The 27,568-nt window shown below is 38.6% G+C and overlaps 3 protein-coding genes across 3 annotated transcripts; 2 read left to right on the top strand and 1 right to left on the bottom strand.

Moving 5' to 3' along the window:
* Positions 1–92: 92 nt before the first annotated feature.
* capgb (capping protein (actin filament), gelsolin-like b) lies at positions 93–12,036 on the top strand. The gene is made up of 9 exons (XM_053343306.1): positions 93–185; positions 5,735–5,928; positions 7,757–7,911; positions 8,224–8,382; positions 8,564–8,713; positions 9,540–9,626; positions 9,715–9,847; positions 11,308–11,399; positions 11,637–12,036. The coding sequence occupies exons 2-9, from the start codon at positions 5,736–5,738 to the stop codon at positions 11,700–11,702; spliced, it is 1,035 nt and encodes a 344-aa protein (XP_053199281.1). The 5' UTR covers positions 93–185; position 5,735; the 3' UTR covers positions 11,703–12,036.
* Positions 12,037–12,875: 839 nt separating this feature from the next.
* On the top strand, positions 12,876–17,645 carry si:dkey-219e21.2 (E3 ubiquitin-protein ligase TRIM39). Its single transcript, XM_053343087.1, has 10 exons — positions 12,876–12,889; positions 13,067–13,140; positions 13,562–13,695; positions 13,827–13,938; positions 15,148–15,275; positions 15,361–15,486; positions 15,611–15,745; positions 16,590–16,662; positions 16,980–17,006; positions 17,113–17,645. Exons 1-10 carry the CDS (start codon positions 12,876–12,878, stop codon positions 17,643–17,645), a joined length of 1,356 nt encoding a protein of 451 aa, XP_053199062.1.
* LOC128383874 (CD209 antigen-like protein C) lies at positions 13,822–22,689 on the bottom strand. The gene is made up of 7 exons (XM_053343465.1): positions 22,612–22,689; positions 21,510–21,620; positions 20,443–20,571; positions 20,131–20,291; positions 19,204–19,328; positions 18,050–18,211; positions 13,822–13,897 (listed from the first exon to the last, which is right to left on the bottom strand). Exons 1-6 carry the CDS (start codon positions 22,664–22,666, stop codon positions 18,094–18,096), a joined length of 699 nt encoding a protein of 232 aa, XP_053199440.1. The 5' UTR covers positions 22,667–22,689; the 3' UTR covers positions 13,822–13,897; positions 18,050–18,093.
* Positions 22,690–27,568: the final 4,879 nt, after the last annotated feature.

Below are 27,568 nucleotides of genomic sequence, written 5' to 3'. Positions count from 1 at the left end.
GGGCTGGGCTAAGTCTGCCTCAGACAGAGACAGGAAATGTGTTGTGTGTGTGTGTGTAAGAGAGTGAGAGAGCGAAAGAGAGAGAGAGACAGAAAAAAATTGTATGTTTAGGAGTGTTTCTCTCTCCACTTCTCTCTCCACTCTGCTCCAACGTGTCGTCTCCCAGTGCTACTCTACTCTCCAAGGTAAGCCTTAACAACTTGAATGATCTCCTTTTTTTTGAGTTTTCCTTCTTATGCTCCTTTGTCAGACTATTACCCAGAATACTTTCCTCCGTTTTTCCTCCCCTTACACTATTTTCCCAGTTGCCTCATCACATTCCTTCTCCTGAAATCAGCTGAGCAAGACAATGAGTTCACTCTCTCTCTTCAATCTTTGCTCTCTGTTTCTCTGCTCCACGTTTCTCTTATCAGTAGGGAAAAACCCAACCTTTAATTTCCTCTCCTACTCTTTTCCTTGTCTCACCTCCTACACCTCACCCTGGTCTTATTTGCTGCTGTTTCACAACTTCCTTTAAAGTAAGGGTGGGGTATTGAAACAGTGCCAACATCAGAGCGGCCTCAGAAGAATATTGGCTTTTATTGTTTGAAACACATTTTTGAGTGTGATTTAACATTTACTGACATCATGCACTGAACTTCCATTTTTCACTCATCTTTGTTCTCTGGTCCTCTCAGTTTCTTCCTGTTGGCATCAGGCTGTCGTGATTCCATTGTCCTAATCTCATAACCATACAGTGCAGGCAGCCATACAAAAACACACACACACACAAAAACACACACACACTTTATACACTCACTCTCAATTGGAAAGATTGCTCTCAAATCTCTCTGCGCCTGCTGCTTTGTCCATCCGGATATTGTCTCATCTCATATTTCTGTCTGCTTAACAGCGCATAAATGACTGATTGAGTCAGTGAACCCTGCAGCCTATCTGTGACCCCTGTCTCCATCTAAAGCCTGCTGTCCAAACTCTGTCTCCATCTAACCAGGCACTGATTTCCGCTTCAGTAGCCAAGGCCAAAAGGACAACTTTTCTAACCTCTCAGGCTGTCTTGTTTTCTTTTTAGGTGACATTATCAAGACTCTCATTTGACTTTATTCATCACTTCTGTTCTTTGTTAACCCAGCTAAAGTCACTAGATTGTATTGTAGAAATGAATTAAATTAACTGCAATTTAACATTAAGTGATAAATCTAAAGTATTTTCAGCACACATGAATGCTTATAAGTGAAGTTTGCTTCAATATGGCAAACCAGTATTTATGAGACTGATGTAATAATAATATTAACTTTATTTGTATAGCACCTTTCATAGAAGAAATGCAGCTAAAAAGTGCTTTACAAAAGAAATTACATGCACCAAAGATAGAAAATAAAACTCACTTGATAATATGAATATAAATAAGATAAAATAAAGTGAGTGTGCAATACATAGTGTGTGCTTCAGTGGTGGTAGTTGGAGATTTAGTGAGTGAAGACTCCTCGAAAACTCTTCAACGCCTCAATGAACCGAAATAAACCTCATTCAGCTGAACCCAGAAAATCTTTATCACAGTTTTCAGTACTATCCGTGTCTGGTGTTGGTGAAGCCGCCGTGGAAATAAGCACCACAGTCATGCTGTGGGTGTTAACAAAAGTACATCTACACAGTCTTTTTGCTGAAACCTGCCAACCACAGACTTCAGTGGTGGGGTTGGGGAAGGGGGGGGGGGGGGTGTATTTCACCAGAAAGTATTTCACCCTCATGCCTCGGTCTCTGTAGCTATAAGTAAACAGAACCTCCATTTCTCAACTGTAAAATCAATAACCAGGCATATACATATTTATGCATTTCAGCATTGTTGATGTAAAGTTGCTGTGATTCATTACATGACTCAGTCTCACCAGAAACCCAAAATATGGAACTAACTAATATGGACCATAAAACCTCCAGACAGTCTGTCGAGGCGAAGCAAACAAAATAATTCATGAAACTAACATAAATGGCAAAAGATTAGATGCAGCAACAATTTAACCTAATTTACAATTACATCATTTACATAATTTACACACCTGTACCATGAGTCATGGCCCAAATACTGTCCCTACTCAGAGTCTATATTGAAGTCACATATGTCTCCATATTGTGTCAAGAGGGCGTTTTGTGCATATTTCTAGGTCTGTTTTTTCCTGTAACATCTTTGCATCATTTACAGCTAAAGCCCCTCCTTATTGATCTTATACTGGCTCTTTATGCAATCCCTCGGTTAAGTTCAGCCTCTGTCTAAAACAGGCCGTTTTAGTTCCTGTCTCTTTAAGGCCGCCCCTCAGCAAGCTACATACGCAAACTCTAATAGTAGGGTTTTCTTATTCTTTACTCAAAATATAAACTTCTCAAATACATCCATACATGTTTCAACTTGAATCTGATCTGTAATATGCAAGAGTACTTTGTGAATAACCTTGACAACAAAGGCTACGGGATGGACAGTCATCTGTGGGCATAGTGGGATTTTATAATCTGACGTCAGTTTGAGGAGCAGAGCATTCAGAGCAGGTTGAAGCTGTGTTTTTCTACTTATAGTGAGCATAATAGTTGACTGCATCACAGTCGATGTGGTTGAAATGTAATCCTCAGAGCCTGGCTAAACTGGTGATGTCAGAGAAAACAAAGTTGTTATGATCTCAAACTTCCAAGGATGTAAGCTTGAAGAGAAATCATGAAGGGCCTTACACCTCTGTATGTTGCCCTTTGTGTAGCAGGAAATACCGTCAAGAGTGGCAAGGGTAAAGGAGAGGAAGGAAGAAGGGGAAAGATGAAGAAGCTATAGAAGCTTGCTTTTCCAGTAATTATCCACTCAGTTTTTTTATCTTTAACCAGGAACCAGGAATCTGACTCTACTCCCACCCCCCCTACACACACATACACACACAGTGCCCTATCCACAGGCCCCAGGTAGGCTTTCATCACACCGGCTCCAGTTACCTCTCACATATAAGCTAACCAGGCCAGGTGAGCGCAAACACTCCTCCTCGCCAGTCTTCTTGATCCCTTACAACCACACACGCACAAACAAAGGTTCACACACACACTTCAGTGGACACGCAGAATGGAGCCGGAGTCAGACAGCATGCCGGCGGTACCAGGGGAGATCATACAGTTAAGTGGACCGGGGCTTTTTCTCTGCCTCCTTACTTACTCTTGGAACGGCCGTCCAAGCATTGTAACCCTAACCTGGGGCAGCTGCATGTGCTGCCTCGAGCCCTTTCTCCCCTTCCTTGTGCCCTCACCTCCTCTCCTCCTCTACTCTTACTATTTCATGCGCTCAAATATTCACTCCTCTGCGCAGTCACCCTCTCTATATGACATGTTTTGGTCAGTAAACACCACTTGTTTATTGATCTCAGGGTAAAGTACTGGTTGATGTTAGATATGAGGGGAGGGAGTCGTAAAGATATCTCTAAACTGAAAGCTTGAAAAACGGAAAGGGGCGGAGATGGTGTTGACATCCTGTTTGGTAGACCACACGCTTCCAATTTGCAATAATAGTTTCAGATGGAGGGAGTGTTTCTGTGGCCTATTTGTAACACACAGTATAGGACAGTTACCAGCAGTCTCTGACATGTTGGATCCTCCGTTGAATCACAATAATCACTATAATTATGTTAATCGTTTGTTTTCCAGTCATCCTTTATCAGTGGTAGTCACTGCTTGGCGCCTGCAGGAGTTAAAATGGAACATAAACTGCTGACTTATCACTTTCTCACGATGTGTTAACGCTCCACCCGTATGTTTATTTCAAGACTATGATACTTATATGTATATATTACCCTGCCTGAGTTTATATCCTCATACAGATCAAAGCTTTTCTTATCGAATCTCAGCAGATATTATATGATGTAGCTACAACAAGGGTTATGATAGGGAGTTAAATGTTTTAATTATCTAGTAAAACCATGTAAGCTAAACTTGGTTTTCAGAGCAGACATTATTAGGAGAATTTTGAGTGAGAAACGTCTAAACACAGAGTTAAAAATATGATTTTTTACTTTTACATTTTTATGTACCACATGTGTTACTAATCATCATTAAGAATGGCTCAGTTTTAATTAATTGTCCCAGTAAGTCTTGAAAGTGTGACAATAAGTCCACCTGCAAAGCTGATGCAGCAAAATGGCATTCAGCCTTCATTTAATCTGATCATCTACAGCTGTGCTTTTCCTGTTGCAACATGTCGAAAGAGGCCCGCGTCAAATATTCTAGTATGAAACTTTACTGGAGAAGAAGTTACAGTCAATGTTTTAGTAGTAGCACAACAAAACTAACCAAGATCTCGAAACTTAGTAGCTTTGACCACATTTCATGCTCGCTCAGTTTGCTCAGGTCACTCAAGTCCCATGATAAATACTGAGATGTGTCTGGATGGTTTTTTTTTAGTATTCAGCAACAATTCTGATAGTTGATTAGCTGTTTATTTATCACTTTTGCTCATTGTATTTGTTTTATATCAGTGTAAAGTTTTATAATTTGGGGGTTTTGAACATAAGATATGGTACAAATCATTTGTAGCTGATAGCTCATAGTTTATTAGTTTATTAGGCGCAGCTAGCTAAACTTAATGCAGTCTAATACAACAGCCCTGCAGTAAACCCAACCTTCATGATCATAATCTAGATTGTAGAGAGATGTTTATTTAACTTTGTGGTTATTGTGCAGGATGTAGTTGCTGTTGATTTGTTTCGTGTCATACTGGAAAGTGTTTCTGTTTTTCGGTATCAGATTCAGTAGACTTTGGGGGTTGGGTTATGAAGTTTGTTCTTGTAGGTAGCTTGTCTTGTTTTATTGTATTTTTTTGACCATCTTCTCATTCCCTGTTTCCAGTTATTTGAGCCAAAAGTGCAATTATAGATCTCAAAAGTGTGATTTTGTAAGAAATGCAGATATTTCTCTCAATTCTAACACCTTAGGCTTCTCACGCCAAAGACAACAGAAAGAGAGATGTGTGGTTGGGTGACTCACTTTGTACATTAACGTACAAACCGCTGGGTTTTTAAAAATATCTTCTTCCTGTGTGATTGTGTGAGAGATGTACAAAAGAGAGGGTGTACACTAGTCACTCAACCGAGTCCATACCTGACCCGTCCTCGGCTGTGACATGATCCAGCCTGCATATAGCCACACCTTGTTTTGTGCAATGACACTAATGTTGTGTTGCTGAGCCCACTCGGTGTTGTGTTGCATTAAAGTAATGTAACAGAGCTTTAAGCGGCAAAGCAAGCCCTCATTTTGTGTCAAGTCTTGTGTAATAGCGCTCATCACATTGACCACATACTACTCTCTGTCTTTCTTAAAGCGATACTGGTCTTTGCACCTAAACCAATTTTTTCCGACCTCAGTAGCTCATCTGCTGATCATGATCATCACGTTGGACACTTCCTTCATTGGTCACAACTGTGTGGGTTTAACTTCTGCTTTTAATGCATCTTGCTCCAAAGCAAAAAGTAGGCATCATTCCCCAAATGGAAACAGTGAGGCAATGCTTAATATTCACACATCCTGTTTCAATCAACTTCTTCCTCTTTTCTAATTTGTGTAACCCACCAGACCGATAAACAAGCCATCATGTTCGGCAGGTTACGTGTGTCAAACAGTCTGTGGTGACCGTTGGAATCCACCCCACCCCTCCCCGCACGTAACATTTGTCACATTTCCATTTGTCTCATTGGTCTTTCTCTCTCTTCTCTTCATGCAGCATGCTCCCCTTCAAAGCAGCACCAGGTCAGTTCAAAGTAGAGGTCCGGGATCCGGGCCTATGGGTGTGGAGGGTGGAGAAGATGAAGGCTGTGCAGCTGGATTCCTCTGAGGTGGGAGCCTTTTTTAACGGGGACTCCTACCTGGTGCTGGAGAACCGCGGTGACCAAGGAGCCGACCTCCACATGTGGATAGGTGAGAGAGCACTGAGCAGAGGCACATCTGGATGATGATGAACTAAAGGAGAAATTATCCTACCCAGCGTGATTCATCTTTTTAGTTCAAACTGAGCCTGAATAAGACAGCAATCACAAAAAGATTATTATATTGCAACTATGCAGTGTGACTCAAGAAAAAAACTCTTTTTGCACTCAACAAGCCTTCAGTCTGCTTGAGTAGGTGGCACAGTTACAATGATGACGTTTCATCGCAGGCTTTTTTGAGTTTGTTGATTTTCACTGAAGAGAATCAGTAAAAATGAGAATAGATAATCCAAATAATGCAAATATATCAGAAGATATAATTGGAGATAGTCTGATTAACTGAAAAGAAATAATCAGATTCACTAAGACAAAAGTAAGGAAATCATCAGAATAGAGATGATCTGAGAATCAGAATTATAGATGAGAGATAATCTGAATCAGAGTCAAACAGGTGATTGGAATAACTGAATTGAGCAAAGGAGAGGTTTCCAAATAATTGAGAAGAGACTTCATTCCCCAAAGAAAGATTGAAATTTACATCAATCCCGACTCACAGGAGCTAATAAACTAATTAAATGGCTCAAGAACAACACACAGATGGACATACATGTGCACCAAAACATGCAATGTACATGAATCAGCATATGTGACATATTCTGTATTATATTCTTTGAATTTTGAGTCTTTGACAAGAGATGAGTGACAACTTTACTGCTCATTGGAGTAGGATGTCAGTCCAAGACCTTTATACTGAACCATATATTTATGATTTTACCTCGAGGGAAAGATAAGACACTATTATACTTCCTCTAACAAACAAGCTAATCAATGTCCACTGCTTACTACACACCTAATCCAGGCCCTGTGCTGCGGTTGAAAAGCTAATAACCCTGCCGCTAATGGTGATGACACACGAGACACAGCGCTGACCTGCTGCATCATTGTGCGAGCGGAGAGAGAGAGGTTGGATGAAGAGGAACGATGAGAGAGAGAGACAGAGAGAGAGAAAGAGGGGAACGAGCTCCCGAGGGAAACAGGGATGGTTTTTGAGCAGGGTCTATTAAAAATGCAGGAAGACTGTTACAGTACTCAAATGTGGCTGTTGTTTCCAGCATGTATCCGGTGCTTAGGTAACACTAAGCTGATTGTCACAGCTCGGAGAGCACTCTCTTTGCTCAAGCATGCATCCCTCCCTCTCCCACTTGTTTACAACTCGTGACCCCCGTGTTGTTTCTGCATATCTGCAAGACTACACGACACGCATGTCTTTGTCTCTGTGACTCATCACCTCCATCAGCAGCTTTTTGTCGCCTCCTTTTGACATTTTTAACTTCCTCATTCTGACTCTGTGTGGGCTTAAAAGTTGAGCATATAAATGTGTTCTTGATCTTGGAAGCACAAGTTTGACAAAACAAACATAATGCAAGGGCCACTCACTTGCTTCTTTCCAGAGTTTTTAAGCGTAACATACTTAAGCATGTTTGTTGCATTGAATACAAAAAGCACATTTAGGGTTTATAAAAAAATCAAATCAGTAGGTTAGGCATGATGAAATTTATTAAAAACCCACAGGGGTTTGGTCTTTGTAAGTCATGACTGGGTATCAAAGAAAGAGAAAATACCTTGGTTTGAACAGCATGGGAAACTTACAAAGGATTTGCTGAAAAGACAGAAATACAAAAGAACAAATCAGACAAAATGGATAAAAAGTCCAAATGATACCCTTAAGTAAAAATGTTATAAAATCATTTCTTCACTCTGATGTAATTTTGCATTTTGAAGTTATTTCAAAAGGTTTCTTGTTCCTCTCTATGCTGCAGGTGAGAAGTCATCTCGGGATGAGCAGGTGGCGTGCGCCATGCTGGCCACCCAGCTGGACAACTTTCTGGGTGGTGACCCCGTTCAGCACAGGCAGGTTCAGGGCTACGAGTCCCCTGAGTTCATGGCGCTCTTCCCCAGAGGAGTCAGCTACAAGGTAAGGACCAGGATAGACCTGATTGTAGAGACTACTTAAACCAGTGAGATGTTCAGATGCCTGAAAAGTAGAAACACCATGCCAAACCCTAATTTATGTGACTGCAAAGTTTTACAGTTCATCTGTTTAGATAAATCCCTGAAATCATTTTACAGCAACCAGGATTTTATGGTATCTGTGCCAAAGGGTATTCATGTTACAGGAAACCAGATAAAGCTGTAACCTCAGTGACGTTTCCCAGCAATTCAACTGATATGAAGCATTTTTTTAAAACCCAGTGCTTTTAAATGAATAGCTCTTTTACCTCCATAGGACGGTGGTGTGGAGTCAGGCTTCAGGAGACCTCAGGGTTCTGGGACGGTGCAACGGTTGTACCAGATCAAAGGGAAGCGCAACATCCGTGCCAAGGAAGTAGAGCTTTCCTGGAGCAGCTTTAACAAGGGAGACTGCTTCATCCTTGACTTAGGAGAGGTGAGGATAAACATGCTGCAGGATATTTAGTGCAGCTAAAAGTTATGTGATCTGTTTACAACAAAATAAAAAGTTTGTCGTGAAACTGAAGCACATTTAAAACTGCAAACTGCACAAAATAAAGTGTAGGCCTACATTTCTCATTGTTGTGCTGACCCGCTGCTGCCTCTCTACTCTCCAGGTCATCGTGTCATGGATCGGGTCACAGGCCAACATCTTTGAGAAGCAGAAAGTGCGTGAGATCGCCTCACTGATCCGCGACACGGACCGACATGGAAAAGCCCGAATTGTAGACGCCAATGAGGGGGAGGAGCCGGAAGAGATGCTCAAGGTAAATTCACACTTTTAAGGGTATAATATGCAGTAGGGCTGGGCCAAAAAATCATTATTTATATTCAATTTTTTTTTTCTTCTAAAGACCAGCTAAATGTAGCAGTTTAGTTTATTGTAAGATGTTGGCGGATGAGAATGTTTTTTGTGACGGCAGGTGCACAGTTTTAAAAATAAATCTCACAAACTGATGAGATGTGTGTATTGTTTTTTGTAAATATGACTTATGATGTATTATCAAGTAAGGAAAGAAAATCACAATAATTGAAATATCAAATCGCAATACTTGGTAAAATCGAATCGCAATAGTTGTTTAATCAGAATCACAATTTAAATCGAATTGGGACCCAAAAATTGTTAGAGAATCGAATTGGCTCAAAAGCAAATCGGCCCAGCCCTAATATGCAGGATATTCCTAAAAACAAAAACAAAACAATGTATAGACTTATACAAAAAGAATCCCTCTTACTCATAACTTAAAGTCTGTGGTGGTGCATGTAGCCTATCTACAGAGATCTGCAATTCCAATAACAGTAGCCTATGTAAGATGTCAGGTCAGGATTCATAGTGTAGAGGTTATAGCACTGTCACCATCTCTCTCCTCTGCTCCACTCTGCTCTCTGTCTTTGTGACAAGGATGTATAAAGAGCAGCAGGTCTGTGTGTCTGCTTGACCGAGAGCAGAGCAGGGCGGAGCTACACACACGCAGAGCAGAGAGGCCACATAATTTGTATTTAGCCTACTGAACTTTCTAGAGCATCGGATATTGCCAAAAAATGAACACTTTTTTTGTAGTCTTGAAGATTTCGTGCTTTGTTGATGAGCAGGTCTTGGGGCAGATGCCAGCGCTGGCAGAAAGCACGCCAGAGGAGGACACCAAAGCAGACGTCTCCAACTCTGCCTCCCTCTACAAGGTAATTTCAGCAATTTATCATATAATCAGTTGGGGTTTTTTTATAAAGTGAAATCCAAAATAAAAGCCTGTGTGACTTTACTCCACAGGTGTCTGATGCGACAGGTTCCATGACGATGACCAAAGTTTCGGAGAAGAGCCCGTTTGCCAAGGAGCTGCTGGTCCGCGACGACTGCTTCATTCTGGACAACGGCGCCAACGGAAAGATCTTCGTCTGGAAAGGTGAAATAATACTTGACCCCGAACCGACAGACTTCTGCTACCTGAAATGCATACCCAGGCGAAAGTGATAGTTGTTAGATGCCGGTGATATTCAGTATCTAATTGGATGCAATTTTAATGAGCGTTGTGAAAAATATTGATTGACAGTATCACAGGGGGGACAGGGGTACGTTTGAGGACACCGTTGGACAGGTGGAGTTTAAAGTGTCCACAAATGTTTTACTATTCATTGTGCAGTATGTGCAATATGTTTAGCTATGTGTAGGCTATATATTTAGTCATTTTCAAAATTCAAATGTACAGTCGTCACATATTACTTGACATTAACTGCTGTTTCTGAAAACTAAGACACATTAACTGACCTGAAAGACAGAAATGTTGATAAGGTAGCAAAAGTACCCCAGAGACCCTCTAAACCCAAAGAAGGGTAGAGACGTCCTGATCATGTTCTGGTGCTCCTGATCAATGGGGGTCTTTTAAATATTGAGTGTTGATGCAAAGTCTGATTAGATGTTTACGTTTATTATGTTTTTGCTTATTTCTCCCCCCCCACATAATACAGCTGTGCAGCACATATAATATTTTGTATAGTGTCCTGTAGTTATTTTCTAACTTTTTCTGTCATTAGATGCTGGTTTCTCAAAGAGCCTCCTGAGCGAATGCATAGATATTTTTAACAGCATATACATACAGTACAGTGTTGGATGTATGACATTCAGTTTGAGATTATGGACACAAAAGGCAGAAGAGTACTGGACTAAAAGGTTTTCATACCTGACTGATTTAGTCATCATGACAACTGCAAAACAGCAAAGTGAAACTGTGCCAATCTGTGAAGTGAATCATCCAATTTAACTGAGTGATGTCATGTTTATTGTACATTAAAATGGATGAAATGATCATTGAAAAAAGTCACCATGGAAACAGCCGTGCCTCCCTGCCCATAAATATTAAACATAACATAAACAGATATTATTTTTTATCAACCAATAGTAAATGAATGTGGGTGAAGAATGAAAGGACAATAGCAAACGACTGTCAGAGTTTTTAGATGCAAAAGGCATAAATCTGTAATTATATAATGATTATAAAGTTGTGATGTCGGTATAAATCTTGCAGCCCTGTATCACATCATCAGATATGTGTTTGGTTATTCTTCCTTCATGGCTTATTTATCTTTATATGCTCTCTAACTTCATCTCTTTGGTAATGTGCAATCGTAATATATTTTGGGAAATCAGAGTTAGACCCCCTCTCTTCCTCTGCAGCTCAAAAAAAAAAAAAGTTCATGTTCACTTTTCAACCAAGAGCAGCACTTTACAGCTGTGGTTCACCTGTAAAGTGTTGCTGAAAAGGACACAAAACATCTACTTGTGAAGGGAGGGAGACAGTCTCTGATATCTCCATCTTCATATAAGAGTGTGCATCTAGAACTAACACTGTTCATCGTTCTCTGTCAGGTAATGGAGCAAATGCAGAGGAGAAGCGGGTGGCCCTACAGATGGCGGATAACTTCATTGAGCAAATGAAATACCCCAAGATGAAAACACAGGTATTAACTCTTTCTAAAAATAAGCTTAAACTATGACATTTTCTTCTCATCCTCAGAAAGGAAACGCTGATTCTACACTTACTGTTTATAGCTGTTAAAGTACATAAACCCCAACAGCTTGTCATGATGTTAGATGATCATTTACTGGTCTGGATTGTCATCTTGTGAGCATTTACTGCATCCCTTTTGAATACAGTACACTTTAAATGTTAACGTGAGCTCTGAATTGTGCCTCAGGTGGAGATACTGCCGCAGGGGAAAGAAACCATCATCTTCAAGCAGTTTTTCAAGAACTGGAACTAAAACATTTCATGGAAACATTTGACACTTGAGAAGGGAAAACCTTCAACAGTCGGCTGTATATCTGAAAACAGACAGTATCTGATACAAATACATGACATTTTTTTATATGCATTTCCTGATATGTACATATTTGTAAGGTACCGTGCGGTCAGAGCACACTGCAGCATGTTTTAGTAGACTCAGATGTTATGCCACTTTTATAAATGATGAGAGTATAAATACATAAAGAGATTTTAAAAAAGAACCTGAAGTCAGTGATTTTTTTTTTTTTTTTTACATTTGTTCTAGTGTCACTGATTTGCCTGCATTTGAAAAATAAATCTGAATCTGACTTGTACAAGGAAGTGATTTGTGTTTACCTTCATAGGCACGTGTGACAGCTAAAGGGGGATTTTTGAGTGTGTGCAATAAGGATGTTCTTTATATTATGTACTTATTATTTATTAAACCAGGATGGTCTTGTTAAGTCTGAAGTCCATTTTTGGCCAAAATATCAAGAAGAAAGAAGGAGAAAGCCTTCAAGATAAAGAAGTAAAACACACAATTTCCAGGAAAAACCTGAATCACATTTAGCTTTATTTAGACATGATAAAAATATTTTGATCAAATCTTTATTATGGTTTATGATAATACAGTGCAATATAAATCTGAAAGTATACTTCAAAATATATTTAAACCAACTGAACTTTAAAGCAAAATGTCAAATGTGTTTTTCATTTATTTGAATTTAGTTTTACCCATATTGTTTTTCTAAAGACCTTCACATCGTTGCCCATATCTTAGATTACACTTTACAATTACAGTAAAGCATTTGCGTCACTCCCAGTGATATACAGTCACGTACCACTGTAATAAATAAAAAAAGGCTTCAAGCTACAGGAAGCTGTGGGGGAGCCCTGCACGCTATCTCACAATGAAAGTCCAAAGATCAAGAGGAGATACAACAAATACACTAGACGCAGCTGACACCTCCTCAGACTGAAGGTAGCCTACCACTTGATGAATGTCAGCTGTGTCTGTAAGTAACATACTATTGTGCATATTTTGATATTAATGATATTTTATTTATCTTTAATTTATTTCATAATTATTATACATTTAAAAAGAGTAAATTATAATAGTTTACAAACATATTTTGGTTTGATTGAACAACCCAACAGTAATATAAAAAGAATGTCGATGATTTTGTGAGAACAATCCTTTTCTTGGGTGTTTTCTACCTGTAGCTAATGTTAACCCGTTATAATGATATTAACACAAAATAACAAAAAAATCCCGTGATTTATAGTTTGTAGCTAATTGATATTTATAATCTGTTGAGTCGTCAAACATTTAATCTTTTTGATGTGCTCTCCTCACCACAGGAGTGACGACTCCATCATGGAAGTGAAAAATAAAATGGAAAAGAAAATTAGGGGTATCCTGAAAACTAACAAAAGTAAGTTTTTAAGTTTTTATTCAATCGCTTCCATCAACTCTTTTTTGCTTGTTTCATAACCTTTATCAAGTGAAAAATACCTCATTCGTAGACCAAGTCCAGGCTGATATCTCACCTTAATAATGGCTGATTGATTGTGGTATACAGGCAAATGAAAAATAAGATACCCTGTGCTCATCTTACAATAATGTCACAAAAACTGGGTGTTGGATCCTTGAAGTAATTAATGAAAAAGAAAGGCTAGTTTAAAAAGTCAATTTGGTGTGGAACCGTTCTCCTCATTGATTACAGGTTAAAGATCACATTTCAATTTACTTCCTCTGTTGAAAAAGTAAGTCTTTGTCTTTAGTCTCAATTGTGAGAAATTACTCATGAGAAGTGATTTCAACCGTGACTCAAAAGACGTCTGTTTCCCCTGCAGAGGTGAAAGTACAGCTGGAGGATGGCAGCTTCAATCAGAGCAGCTCCATCGGGGGAATACGCTGGAACCTGCCCGAGGAAGATGTCCAGGCCCACAGCTCTGTCCCCAGCAGATCTGCCGACAACCCCAACAGAGTCTCGCAAGTATGATGATTATGAATGATGTTTTTGTTTTGCATTAAGGCTCATGAATATGATTTATTTCACATTCTGGCGTTTTACTTTCACTAAAGTAAATATATCTTTACATTTAATACTTGTTCCAGACGCTACATCCTCGTCAGAACAGCCTCAAAGAACTGCGTAGCCTGCAGGAGTGTGTGAAGTTTATCCATCACTGGAAGGAGCAAGTCGACCAAGTTTGCAAGGTAGGACATGGTGGGAAGAAGAAAAAAACATAAGTCAGTGGCTCAGCAGACACATAATAATGTTATGTTACAAATTAAAAATAGTCTGACGGTGTAAATTCAGAAGGAAAAGGGCAAACAGGCTGTAGAAGTGCTTGTGCACTGATTTTTGAGGATTTTAAAGTCTTGATTTCCTTCACCAATATGGTTTTTTGCCGAGATGGTGCTCCCCAAAGTGCAAAGTTGTTCATTTGTTTGTTTGATGGAGACAAAAACTTGTTAGTCTTGCCTTCAACTCTAACAAGACCAAGGAGTTAATGGATTTCAAGAAAGAAAACACTTCCTCTGCTACTTCTGTGGATTAATGGTACTGAGGTGGAACGGGTCTACAGCGTCAAGTTTCTGGGCCTGCACGTTACCAACAACCTGAGCTGGACAGTAAATACCTTGGCCACTATCAAGAAGTCACAGCAGCACTGTGCGGCATGGAAGCACCACACTAAAGAAGAGGAAGTTGCCCTTTAGAGGACCATTAAACTGAGGACAGGATCATGGGAACACAGCTCCAAATAAACAGCCATACACAGAGAGCCACAACATCCTGGACACACTCTGTTTAAGTGGGAGAAGCTACAAACACCAGCAATGATACCACCAACCAGAGAGCACCAGAACAAACACCAGAACAAACAGGAAGTGTCTCTTATCAACAACCTTCAGACTACTTGTAAAAGACATTCAAACTGGTGTGAAAACCCCTGAACTGACAGCCCTGCCTACCTGATTCTGACAGAAAAATGACAAAAGAAGACATCACAGTCCAAAATGGTCAAACATGCCAACTTGGTTCAAGTTCATAGCTGTAGATGAATTGTGTAAAAGTGCAAAGTTTCACTGTAACACCCACAGTTTCAGTTCATTGCTTTCCCTCACAGATATGAAACCTTATTTGGCGTTCAAGTTCCGTTGAAGCAGACTTTATGATGGCAGTGATTATATAAACATCACTATAGGGGAGTCATACAGAGTAATGACTACTGGTTGGGGAGGTGCTGATAGTGTGTGTTTAATGACTCTTTTACAGTCCTGCTACAGTGACCCTCTGTGTGACATGTAGAGTGGGCATTGACTTTACCCCGGTCCTTTTGACTTATGTCATTGGAAAACTTTGGCCTTACAACTCAATACTGTCATAGTAAAACACCATTATGTTGTGTTTATTGTGTTTTGTAGATGGGAGAAAGTAATCCAGAAGAGGATGACAGTAAGAAGCATACAGGGACTTCAGACCGGCGTGTTCAGCTCAGTCTGGAAGAGAGCAGGAAACTGATCCAGGAGTGGGCCAGTGAGCTCCAAGATCTTGACCAGGTCAGTGCTCACACAGACGGATGCATCATCAAGGAGTAATGTCCTTAAATATATCATATCTTACTTATAGATTTTGTTTCTTTAGCTCACGAAAGACACCCCGTGGAAGTTAGACACTGAAAACCAAGAAAATAAAAAAGATGAAAATACCAATGAGGAAACACAGATGAGGATCATGGAGTGGGCAAAGGAACTGCAAACAGCCTCTGAGGTGAGGAGTCCTGAACCTAAAAATGAAAGTCCAAAGCTTGTATAAAGATTTGAGTGTTAACTGTACACCAACATGTGAATAGGAAATCACAGGTATTTAATTATCGGTGCGTTTGTTTGTGCAGACGTGTGGCGTGCAGCGCGATGAGCTAGGGAGACTGTTGCGTCTGTTGGGCCTGAAGAAGAAACGCCTCGTCAACCTGATGCCTCTGCTGGAGCTCATCACCTGGTCTCTTCTTAATGAAGACAGCACAGTGAGTGCTAGAGACTAACATTTTTACAATTTCTTTAAAACAGCAACAGAAAAGAAGAAAAGTTCAGGGGATTCTTATCCTTAGAAAAAGAAAAAGAAAAAACAAGTTTCTCTTGTAAAAGTGTGAAAAAATGAGTCCTCAGTAAGTCAGGATGACACAGAAACTGCAATGTCAAGGAAGAGTCTTGAATTTGAAGATAACATCATTTCTCAGAAAGCCATAAAAAACTGAAATTGCTTGAACTCAATAAACAAAAACAGTTGTTAATGTTTGATGCCATGCAGCGCAGGCATGACCAGGTTATGAGATGCCTTTATGTAATCTGTGATATGAGTGAACCCTGCACCTTGAATGCATGCAAAGAATCCATAAATGATATGATAATGATAAATATAACCATGACCTGCCAGTGCACTGATAACCTACAACATTCATCGTCCTTGCTAACTGATAGTCAAGACTCTGTAGATAAATTATCATCACTTCCTGAAATAAATTTGAAGTAATATTTTGTGGTTTGAGGCTCATTTTAATTGATTTCAGTTTGAGTTTGGGCATTAGTACTTCACTTGACTCCCTGGAACTCATACAGTAACAATAACCTGCTCCTTTTTGGCTTTCAAGATGCAATTAGTCTTTTAGTTCTGAATTATTGCCCTAATAAAAAAATAAGCCACGTGCTAACAGTGAGGGGAAAGTGTTTCCTGGTTCACACAGTTCAAGAATTTTCCGACTCATGGTTGTATTTGCAAACAACTCGGTCATAAAAAAAGGGAAAATGAGGGGGGGTCATGAAAGTGCTCCACCTGTGAAACACATCTGTTAATTTTATCTTTCTTTTGTTGCGAAGATTCCACAGCTGTGGTTACTGGTAAAGCAACGCACCTGGACAGCAGGAACTCCAAGATACATCCCCAACTCAGGTGTGCATTTTTAAAAATCTGTTTATGATTTGAATTTGACCTCTGAATCTAAGCTTTCAAAATGACACTGAATAGCCAGAGGAGGAAGTACAATTACAGCTCTTACAGGGTGACATGGCTAGTGATGCCTACTTGTGAGCCCTTTTCACAGATAGCATATGTATTTTATGGTCCTCAGGAGGTAAAACTCTCCAGGATTTAAGAAAAATCAGAAAAAGTGTTAACTTGTTAATAATCTTATGAACACTTACGATTTCTGATGTTTCCCTCATTTAACATTTTTAACTATAACAAATTGTCTGTTTCTCTGTTTTCAGTTTGGAGCTGGATTTGCAGCGCAGAAAGTAAGATCAACCAACACTTAATCTTGTCTCACACAGCAGCAGAAAAACAGCAAAAATCACAATCGCAGTATGACATGCTAACAACTGTCTCTCTTTTTCCTGATAGCTGATGTGATTCTCGACTCCCAGACTAACCACCCCTGGCTGCAGCTGTCAGAAGACGAGCGTAAAGTCCAGGAGGCCCAGTCAGAGGCTGACGTGCCTAAGAGTTCACAACGCTTTGACAACTGGCCCTGTGTGCTGGGCTGGAAGGGCTACAACAGTGGCCGCCACTACTGGGAGGTGAACATTGCCCGCGGTAGCTTCTGGCGTGTGGGAGTGACCACCGCCGAATCCAAGCGGCACGGCCGGTTCCCCATGACCCCAAAGGCAGGTTACTGGGCCCTGTGGCGCGGCCCACACCACTTCTACGCCTGCACCAAGCCCGAGACACAGCTGCCCGACAGCATGGTACCAAAACGAGTGGGGATCTACATAGACTACGAAGAGGGCCAGATCTCTTTCTACAACGCCGAAACAAAGACCCACATTTACACCTTCAGTGGAACCTTCAAAGCGAAGCTGTACCCTCTGTTCGCCCTTTTGGATGGACGCACTATCATGACAATCATCCCACCACAGAATCTCTCTGTACTCTGAGAGTGGTGGACACTCATATTTGGAGGCTTGATTGAACAATATTAACAAACTTTGAAGTGTCTGTAAATCTGAAAGTATTTATTTTAAAAGTAGATTTAAAAGAATGAGCTCGCCTTTAAGTTTCTTCAACGGCTCACCAAAAATGAAGTGAACATACTGAATATGTCGAGTAGATTTCTACGATATTTTAACTTTCAGATATGCACATAATACATATTTTATACATGTATTATATTGACTTTGATACCTTTTCTGACTTCTCACACTAAAGCTCTTCAAAAACACTCTTTGCAAGAAAATAGATAATTGTAGCTGGAGGCCAAAACAATGTAACAGATTTTTTTGTGGGTTGAAAAATATCAATCTTTCAGCTCTTTGTGATAATATACTCTATAATATTGTACCTTGTTAAGCATGAGCATGAGTAGGACGATGAGTTTAGTGTACATCAGGACTCTCTCTTACAAGCCCAGGGTCCGTACTCTTCACAGTCTGCAGCAAAGAGACTCCCACCTCCCCTCAGGTCTGCACAATCCCTGTGATCAGCGTCCCACTCCACGGTCACCCTTCAAAACACACACACACACACACACACACACACACACACACACACACACACACACACACAGAGTTCAGCATCTAAATTCAAATAAAACAGATCTGCATTGACATATTTACAGTAAATAGTGATTGGTGGATAAAATATTAATACTTTATGAGAAACAGTAAAGTTGCATGTATGTATGTGTATGTCTCTGTATTTATGTATATGTGTGTATATATGAACGCTATAACTGTATGAAAAGCAAATTAAACCCAATTTTATGAGGGTTGTGTGTTCATTTAATCTTGAAGATTAAAGTGTGAACGTGTTAACTGTGATTATGTATTTGACTCACTTTAAATGTACAGTATATTACTGGGAACTACGTATATATACAATATATAACCTCTATGTACGAATTATTTTTAGATTATATGACTTTTAATTGTATTTTGTTTCTTACCTTTGTCATTTGGTGTTTTTTTTGGTGTTTTTGTGATGGATGCTTTAACACTGCTTATGTACTCTATCAACAAATAAAATCACTTTAAAAAAACTGGGTTTCATGAATATTTTTTTATATTATTATATATTTAGGTATGCATTTATGTTATATTATAATTGTAATTGTAATTGGTTGTATTTATTTTAACATGGACCCCAGGAAGAGTAGCTGTTGCCTGGGTAACAGCTAATGGGGATCCAAATAAACTAAACTAAACTAAACAGAATATAATATATCCATGAATATGTTTTTGCATTTATTGATCATTTGTTGAATAAAATGCTGTGTAGTAACGTATGGTCATGTGCATGTTACCAGAATGATGTCTGAAAAGAAAAGATCCAAATAAATCACAAGCATCACAGCATATTAAATTATTTATTTTATGAGCCTTTCTGTATTTGTTGATCTGCACAATATTCTCCTTGGATTTTCTCCTTTGGTGCAGTTTTCACCTCATACTCAAGTGTGCCACACTTCTAATCTTGCACCACTGGATGTGAACTTACGGCATGTAGTGATGGACGTCGGCCCCGTCTGACCACAACCACTGACCCTCCTGCTTGGAGTCGGTCAGTCCCACCCACAGGAAGGGGAGCCGAGAGAGGTTCTGCAGCACTCCTGCAATAAATTCCTGAGGCAAAAGTGACATTAAAGGCCATTAATTCAATATTTATTATATCTGTCTGCTCTTTACATACAACTTCTACTGCATGTCTTTCCATCCTGAAAGTTTCTATTCCTCAGATTTATTCCTTTTTTGTTAAAGGGTCATTTGTGGAGTTTTTCTTTTATCAAAATAAAAGGTTTAAGGATACTGGATGTCGTATGTCGTACAGATTGTAAGGCAGGTTCGTGATTTTGGGTCACACAAATAACCTTATGATTAGCTTGTATGCAAAGTTACATTCAAGCTCAAACCAAGAAAGATTTGAATTGAGGAGCACAGACGGCTTATAGAGAGCTGTGACTATCTGACTATAAGTGTGAGTCCTTCAGATCATTTTTAAGATGCCTTGGACTTGGACTTACAGGGAGAAATCTACAGAGCATAATGATCTTTAAACTTGCAGGTATTGATTTGTAAAGAGTAGGATTTTCTTCGTTGTCTGTTGTTTTTCAAATGTAAGAAAACATTGAAAAATGACCATTACAATGTACCAGAATCAAAGATGATGTGTCTTATTTTTTTTTTAAATATCACTTTAATAGCATATATGACAATAGAAAACATTGAGAAGTTAAAAAAATGACTGAAATGATTATTTGATCATCAAAATAGTTGCTAATTAATTTTACTGTCAATCTATTAATCGATTCTTGATCTTGACTTGAGCTACTCTTGGACTAGTGGTATTTACAAGTGGCCCTACTGCCTCCCACAGGGCGTCACCATTAAAGAAAAGAACATCTTCTCCCACTGTGCACTATGTTACCATCTCTGCAGAGTCTTTGATCACAGCCAGGCTGCTGTTGTGTTGCTGGCAAAACTCGCCACTCTCATTCCACTGACGATTATCCTGACTTCCCACTGAAAAGAAGTAGCAGTGATGTCTCCACCACAGCCAGCCGTCGGGACACAAATTACATCTGGGGTCTACACACAGATGGAGGGTTATAGAGATTGGAGACAATAATAAATGGTGAGGCATTTTTATGGTGAGGAATCTCTTTATGACAAATTTACTGGGTTTGAGATGGTAAGATATTAAGCAAATGTGTGTGAGGGAGAAGAACGTGTAGGTCACCTCGAGTAACAGTGTGGAGCATCAGGTTCAAATCACTTTGCTCTTTCTGGCACTGTTGTAGTCGCTCCGTCAGCCTCCCATGTGCAGTTTTGGAGGTCTGATCCACTTCTGATGATGATGCCCACCGGCCTGGTATGGTATAAATTTTATAACAAAGGTTTTTACAAAGTTAGAGATTTCAAAAGGTCTGACTCTGACAGAAAATTATGTTTGATGGTACTGCAGACAAAGTTGAGCCTGCACATACAGCCAGGTAATTTGACTTTTGATCAGTTAGTGGTTGGACTTATACTGTAGCTCCTCTGAAGTAATGCGAAATCACCAGACTACATGAACCAATAGTGGTGCAGTCAGACTTAAATTTAAAATCAGACTGACCTCTCACTGAGGAAATATTGTTTATATTCTTGTTTTATGACTGCATGGCAACATAATACAGAAGCAAAGATGATGTTGTAATGCTGTATAATTCACAGCTTTGTGGACTATTGTTATTATTATCTTGCAAGCACTCCTGACCTGCTAGAGTTTATATTTAACCACCCATACCACACTATTTCCTGTCGCCGTTCCTCTTGGCCGTGCTGTGCGAGTAAGTTTGTGTCTACTTCAGAATAATAAACACACAACTTCTTCCGCCCACTGAGGTGCAACAAAACTAATAAGATGGTCAGACAGATGTTAATCAATTCACCGTCCTCAGAAGAAAAAGTGAAGAAAGACTGTTATAAGATGAACATAGAACAACGTGCAGTGTGTAGGTATAGTGTTGAGGTAACAGATTGGAGAACCTATGTCGGTGAAACACGTCAAAACAGATGAAAGTCTCATTTTCGAGCTACTGTAGAAACATGGCAGTGCAACATGGCGGCCTTTGTGGAAGAGGACCTGCTCCGTATGTAGATATAAAAGACTCATTCTAAGGTAATGAAAAAAATGAAATCTATCTATCTATCTATCTATCTATCTATCTATCTATCTATCTATCTATCTATCTATCTATCTATCTATCTATCTATCTATCTATCTATCTATCTATCAAGTAATATGTATAAGGTTATACTCACCGAATAGCATCAAAGACAAAATAAGTGCCATGACCAGGATTACTGTTGCCATGACAACAGCCACCACAGTTGTCTGACGACAGGTGCGACAGGGTCCTGCATCTACAATGACTTAAAAAAAGAAGGAGGATGCACACACTTCAACTTGATGTCTCTTTTATCATTGTCATGTACACCATCATCACTGAGACATTTTTGGACGTTCAATTTAGAGAAATAATAATATATCATATGACATCATATCCTATAAATATTGGCTTTTAAATAAGATTTGATTCTGCCTCTGAAATAAATTGATATTCCACAATAATTTACAGATACATTGAAGAAAGCTTAATGTCTTACTTCAGGTTTGTTATTGACTCTGAGAATGTGAGAATTGGTGGTTTCATATGTTTGCATTCATATAGTAAATACATTAACATCAACTTTTAAACTCTGATGACTCCTGAAAATGAAACTAACACCTTTTCAGAGCAGGATAAACGTTATCGTTGTGTGGTCAGATAGTGAATCTAAGCTGGTGAAGACAGTACTGACACATTTGACTGAACATTTTAAGATTATGAACTACAGAATTACAGTCCTACTTCCTTAAAAAAAAAAAATACCACTGCGTCTTATTTTTTGAAAGCTTCATCTTTAAATTTTTGGACAATTTTTAGACTTCCTGCCTCACATATGATAATAAATAATTGGAGCTGCTGAGAACTGCTCATTTTAAAAGATACAGCAGATGGTTTAAGGTTGGTGAAGATGGGCATTTTCATGTAGAAATTGTTCTTTTTAGCTTGTTAGGTCATTTTATCAGATTTATGTTACTGTTGCTATTCTTGCTGATACTGCTGTTGCTGTTAATCTAGACTACAGCTGGACACAACATGAATTTTTGCAAGTAAATTATTTCCTTTGTCAATTAATCTACAGATTTTTTTCTTGATTATGTGATGTGGAATCAAAATTTCTTGTTTTGGTCCACTAAACAGCCAAAACCCCAAAGTGAAGCAACATATTACCACAGTGTTAAAACCCTCAAAATATTCACACGAAAGCGCAGCTATTTTTGAAGTAGCTGTTTAATGACATGCTGTTTAAAACTAACCTCCAGGTGTTTCCTTCTCGGTATCATCTTCATTACTTCTTACTGATGAATCCATCTTGTTGCTTAACACTATCTGCTTTTTACTTCAATTGTTTCTCAATGTTTCTGAATCATGATTATGACATTACCACACATCTAGTTGATCAAAATATGACCAATCCACCCCTTCCTTATATTGCAGCCACACTATTCGAAACAAGTGCCTAAAAATAAACGCTAATGTATAAGCACCTAAAAGAGGAAGCTGACCATGTATGCAGAGTACTGACAGCTTACACGTGTGGTAATATTGTACTTCCTCTTATCATCACCCTTGAGTGGTTACACGTGACATGTGTGCATCTGGGCATGCAAATGTTAAAGCAGAAATGCAGTGGTGGTAACTGTATTTACTTCTGTTTTGCTGTACTTAACAGTTTTACTTGAGTATTTCCATTTGATGCTATGTTATACTTTCTGTTTCACTACATTTATTGGCAGCTTTAGTTACTTTTCAGATAAAGATTTGACAAAATAGATAATATCACAAGCTTTTAAAACATATTTTTAAAATACATTGTTAAAGATGAAACCATGATTAAACAAAAAGCAGTGTGTAGTCAGGGTCATATTTCAGATGCCTGTTAATTGTTAATAGCTCCAGCAAATGGTGATTTATCCCTCTAGATGTTCTTTCCTTTATACTTCTCACATGGTTTAATTTCAATAAATGTTCAAATGATCAAATATTCCACCAAAATCTACATTTATTGATACCTGCAACTGTTAAAAGTTTATTTAAATATAGGTGATGAGTATTTTCTCATTTACATAAACTACCTGGAAAAGGCAGGAGAGTCTGTGTAAAGCATACATTAACAAAGATTTGAGTATATTAGTATTGTATATTATATAAAATGAATGTTCAACCACTTTTATAAAAAGGTCAACGTGATGTAAACTCACCTGGAAAAATAAATATCAAGCAAAGAAACAATCCATTAAAAAATACTTTACTTTTTAAATAGTTTTATTTCTTTAGTCAGATCAGATGCATATACAGAAGTCCACTTCTGACAGGAAATTAAAAAACAAACAAACCATAAAGCCAGACATGATGGCAATACAAACACTGATGATTCATTATCTTATGAATTTAGTTGAATAATTTGGATTTAAGGAGTCAAAATGTCTATTGTAATATTCATGTTTCTACTTTTGTCATTAATTGTAATTTGCTTTCTCTCCAATATGGGCTTCCATACCAAAAAAACAACAAGGGGAAAAAAGAAATAAAGTAAAGTAAACAAGCAAAAGTGTTAAACTACTGTGTTCAGTACTTAAGAACAATGATTATAAATATACTTTTGATTATGAAACAGTAATCAATGCATATTTTATTAATTATAACTCAATTTAAAACCACACTAAACAAAATAACAACTATTATTCCCATTGACTAAATATCACAAACTCAGCAGCTCAGTATTCTACTTTCTAAGCAGCAGTACAGTGCAAAACGCTTTCAGCATCAACATGTTGACATTATGTTTCTTATGACTCCGTATTTCCAGTTATCTTCGTCAGGTTCCAGACAACGTAATCCTTTAACACCTCATAGAAATGTGAGTTCAGCTGCAACAAAATACACACAAACACAAAAATGAAGGAATGTGTTAATGGCCAATGGAGGATATCTGTTCAAATGCAGTTCTCTACATGGTGACTGACATACCTGTTTAAATACGTCTTCCCTTGTGCTATCCTCATCGCACAAAAGAGGTGTTTGTGAAGAGCACATCATCGACAGGGTTATGACACGCAAGTCAGCCTCTGGGGAACAAACAGAGTGTTAGATGTGTGAAGAGGAAGAGGAAGAACGAGCTATATACATGCTGTAAAATTTGCAAATGGAAAAATGAAAAACAGTTATTAGTTATATAAACATGTAAATATAGTGCAAACAGTATATAAACTTCTAAAGAATGCCGTATATAGAGACTACAGTTTGACACTTTCCAAAACACACCATATGATGATGATGACCATGACTTTTAGCATCAAGGCAGCCATTGATCCCAGTTAATATCAGTGAGGTATAAAAGCAATTTAGATATCAGACACCTGCTTAAGATACCAGATTGATCCCTGGAGCCAGTTTCGTCCTGGACCAGTGTGGTTCAACAGGTATTTTCATCTTTTTGTCAGATTGGTGTACGTGTTGGCTGACAAGTAATAGGAAATCACAGTACAATAATGCCAAAGATATGCTTTTTGTAATAATTCAATTTAAAGGATAGGTTCACAAATGTAAAGTTGCTTTCACTGCAAAAACACTGTCCATGAAGACACAAATATGTCTTTTTTTTTTGGGGGGGGGGGGGTTGCTATACAGACTGTAAATGTGGCAGGTATCCACTTTATTTTACTAACTCAGACTGCTGAAGCCTGTAAATCCATATTTACATACATTTACATATATCTGTCATTTGTCATTCATCACTTATATTGAGAGCACATTTGAAGAAGATCTTATAATATCCAGTATGAGCAGGAGGAGTGATTACAGCGAGGAAACCCTCGTTCAGTGTTCGTGTGGGAACCTGACTGCTTTTTTAGCACAGATCTCAAAAAAATGTGAGCCTGTCCTTGAAGAGATCTGTGTCAGAGTCAGACTCAAAACTTTAGCTCCATTTAAAATATTTTTGCCAATAGGTGCTCTTTTGAAAATTGAAAACTTCCAACACCCAAGATTTCAGAGTCGGTGCCAGACTGCAACCTTTTCAACAATTATTTCTCATGTTTGCCTTTTGTTCATCCTGGTTGATTTCCAAGCAATACAGAGTGTGAATTTAACACTTTTGAACAGAACTCGAACCTTAGATGTTAAAGCTTTCCAAGAACAGCCAGTTTGTTTTTACGGTTTTAAACTGAAACTAAATCAGTCTGGAAACTTAAGACAAGTTATTAGCGTGTTATTAAAGTGTCTCACCTGTAGTAAATTTGGTAGTCAGAGGAGCGCTTAGATCTCCTGCCATTGTTTGTACTTGGAAAGTGAAGTCGCTCCCTGATTTTAAAGGACCAATTTCACAGCTGGTTGTGTTACTGTTAACAGTGGTATTGAACTGCCAGTTCCAGAAGCTGGAGCTGGCACTGACAAAGTAATGGGCAGCTGCTGAGTTGTCAGGGGAGTCCCACTTGAAGATCACATAGGTTTTATTTTTGGCCTGAACAATGGGATTTGTAGGCGGCAACGGCACTAAACAAAGGCAAGAGAGAGAAAATGAGTGATTTATAATATTATCATGCAGTGTAAAGGATTTTCATTGTACACATGTTTTCAATGAGGGAAATTAATGACAAAAAGTGATGTTAAAGTTATAGTCTGTACTATTTTCATGAAATCAATCCCTGTTATTGGCACTATTCACGTGTGACATCTTTTCTGTAATTAGACAAAATGGTTTTTTATTGTATTTCTGACAAAGTAGCTTGTCAAGGAGCACTTACTGTACTATTAAACTGCACTTGATAATAACACAGTACCTATAGGTGCCACCAATCAATCAAGATGGAAATATTAAGAATGATCACAATAAACATACAAGTGAGGGAAATACAACGAAAGTGACTCACGGGTGAATTGAGATTCTTGCTTTGTTTTGCTTGTGAGATGTCCGCTAATGCTCTCAACGATCACTGTGTAATTGGCTCCAGACTTCAGATTGTCAAATTTCTTTTCAAGTGTTGTTGTTATGTTGGTTTCGATTATTATTTCAGAAAGCTTGAGCACAACTCTGAAAGCTGTATAGTTGCCCACAGGAGGGTCCCACCTGGCACTGATGCTGCCAGCTGTCGCATTCAAAACCAGGTTTGAAATCGGTTCAGGTACTATAAGGGAGTCACAACGTCAGATTTTGATATTAGGCACAGCAAGAAAAAGTGTTTGTAAATCATTCTGTTAAACCTTGATTTTTCATCTCAACCAGCATAAGCAGTAAAAATCCAGAGCATTAGCCTAGACTTACTAGTGTAGCTGACCAGCGACACTTCCTCTCCCTTCAGAATGGATCCCCCTAAATTGATCAGTGCCGTCACGCTGAGTTTTATCTTGGTGCCTTCTGGCAGCTTGTCTACTGGTGTACTGGTATTTGGTACAGTCTTATTGAACAAGCTGTTAAGAAGGGAAACAGTTAGTGACTCAAACTGCTGCTGAGAAAGCCAACTATGCATGTCCAGAGTGATATGTTTACAGAAATTAAAAGATTAATCACAACATTTATTAGCCTACAACTTGGGTCATCATTTCATATCAGTCATAACAGCATTGTACTCATAGGGCCTGATTTACTAAGATCCCAAATAGTAGGTACTAAATTGCCTGCACGGTGCACGGTGCATTTTGTTTTCGTGCATTTCGCAGGTGATCTACTTAAGGCCCATTTATGCTCAACATACGTACAAATGACAAATTTGCATTTTCAAGTTTGCATACATTTTTACACACGCAAACCTTTAGTAAATCAGGCCCATAAAGTTCATGAGATGTCAAAATGCAGCATTGCTCAAGTTAAGTCTGAGTAGAAAATACCAATTTTAAATGAACTCCAAGTTAGATAGACTAATTCAAATGATAAAATAAAGGTGAAATAATAACTGAATCCCTGCGCTGTATACATTCATCTGACCTCTGATTTAGTTTTGACCCAGCGTGGTTATACACATCATTGGTTCTTTCATTGTATCTCCAAGTAAAGTGGATACTCATGTTAAACAACCAGCATGATTGTCTGAGTGCTCATGATTCTTCCTACTGTATTTTGTTACTTTAGAGTTACTTTATTATAATCACTGATAGAAATGATAAAATAGGACTGAAATCGGAATGGCCTCTGAAGTCAGGAAGGAAAGAAAAAGGCTTCTACAAGGGAAGGAAAGGGTATTTTGTGAGTCTATCAATGACCACATCACCCCAGTC

This window comes from Scomber japonicus, chromosome 22 (genome assembly GCF_027409825.1).
Source record: "Scomber japonicus isolate fScoJap1 chromosome 22, fScoJap1.pri, whole genome shotgun sequence".
NCBI classification, from domain to species: domain Eukaryota; kingdom Metazoa; phylum Chordata; class Actinopteri; order Scombriformes; family Scombridae; genus Scomber; species Scomber japonicus.
The sequence above is the reverse complement of the archived record's forward strand: the minus strand, read 5'-3'. Positions and strand labels throughout refer to the sequence as shown.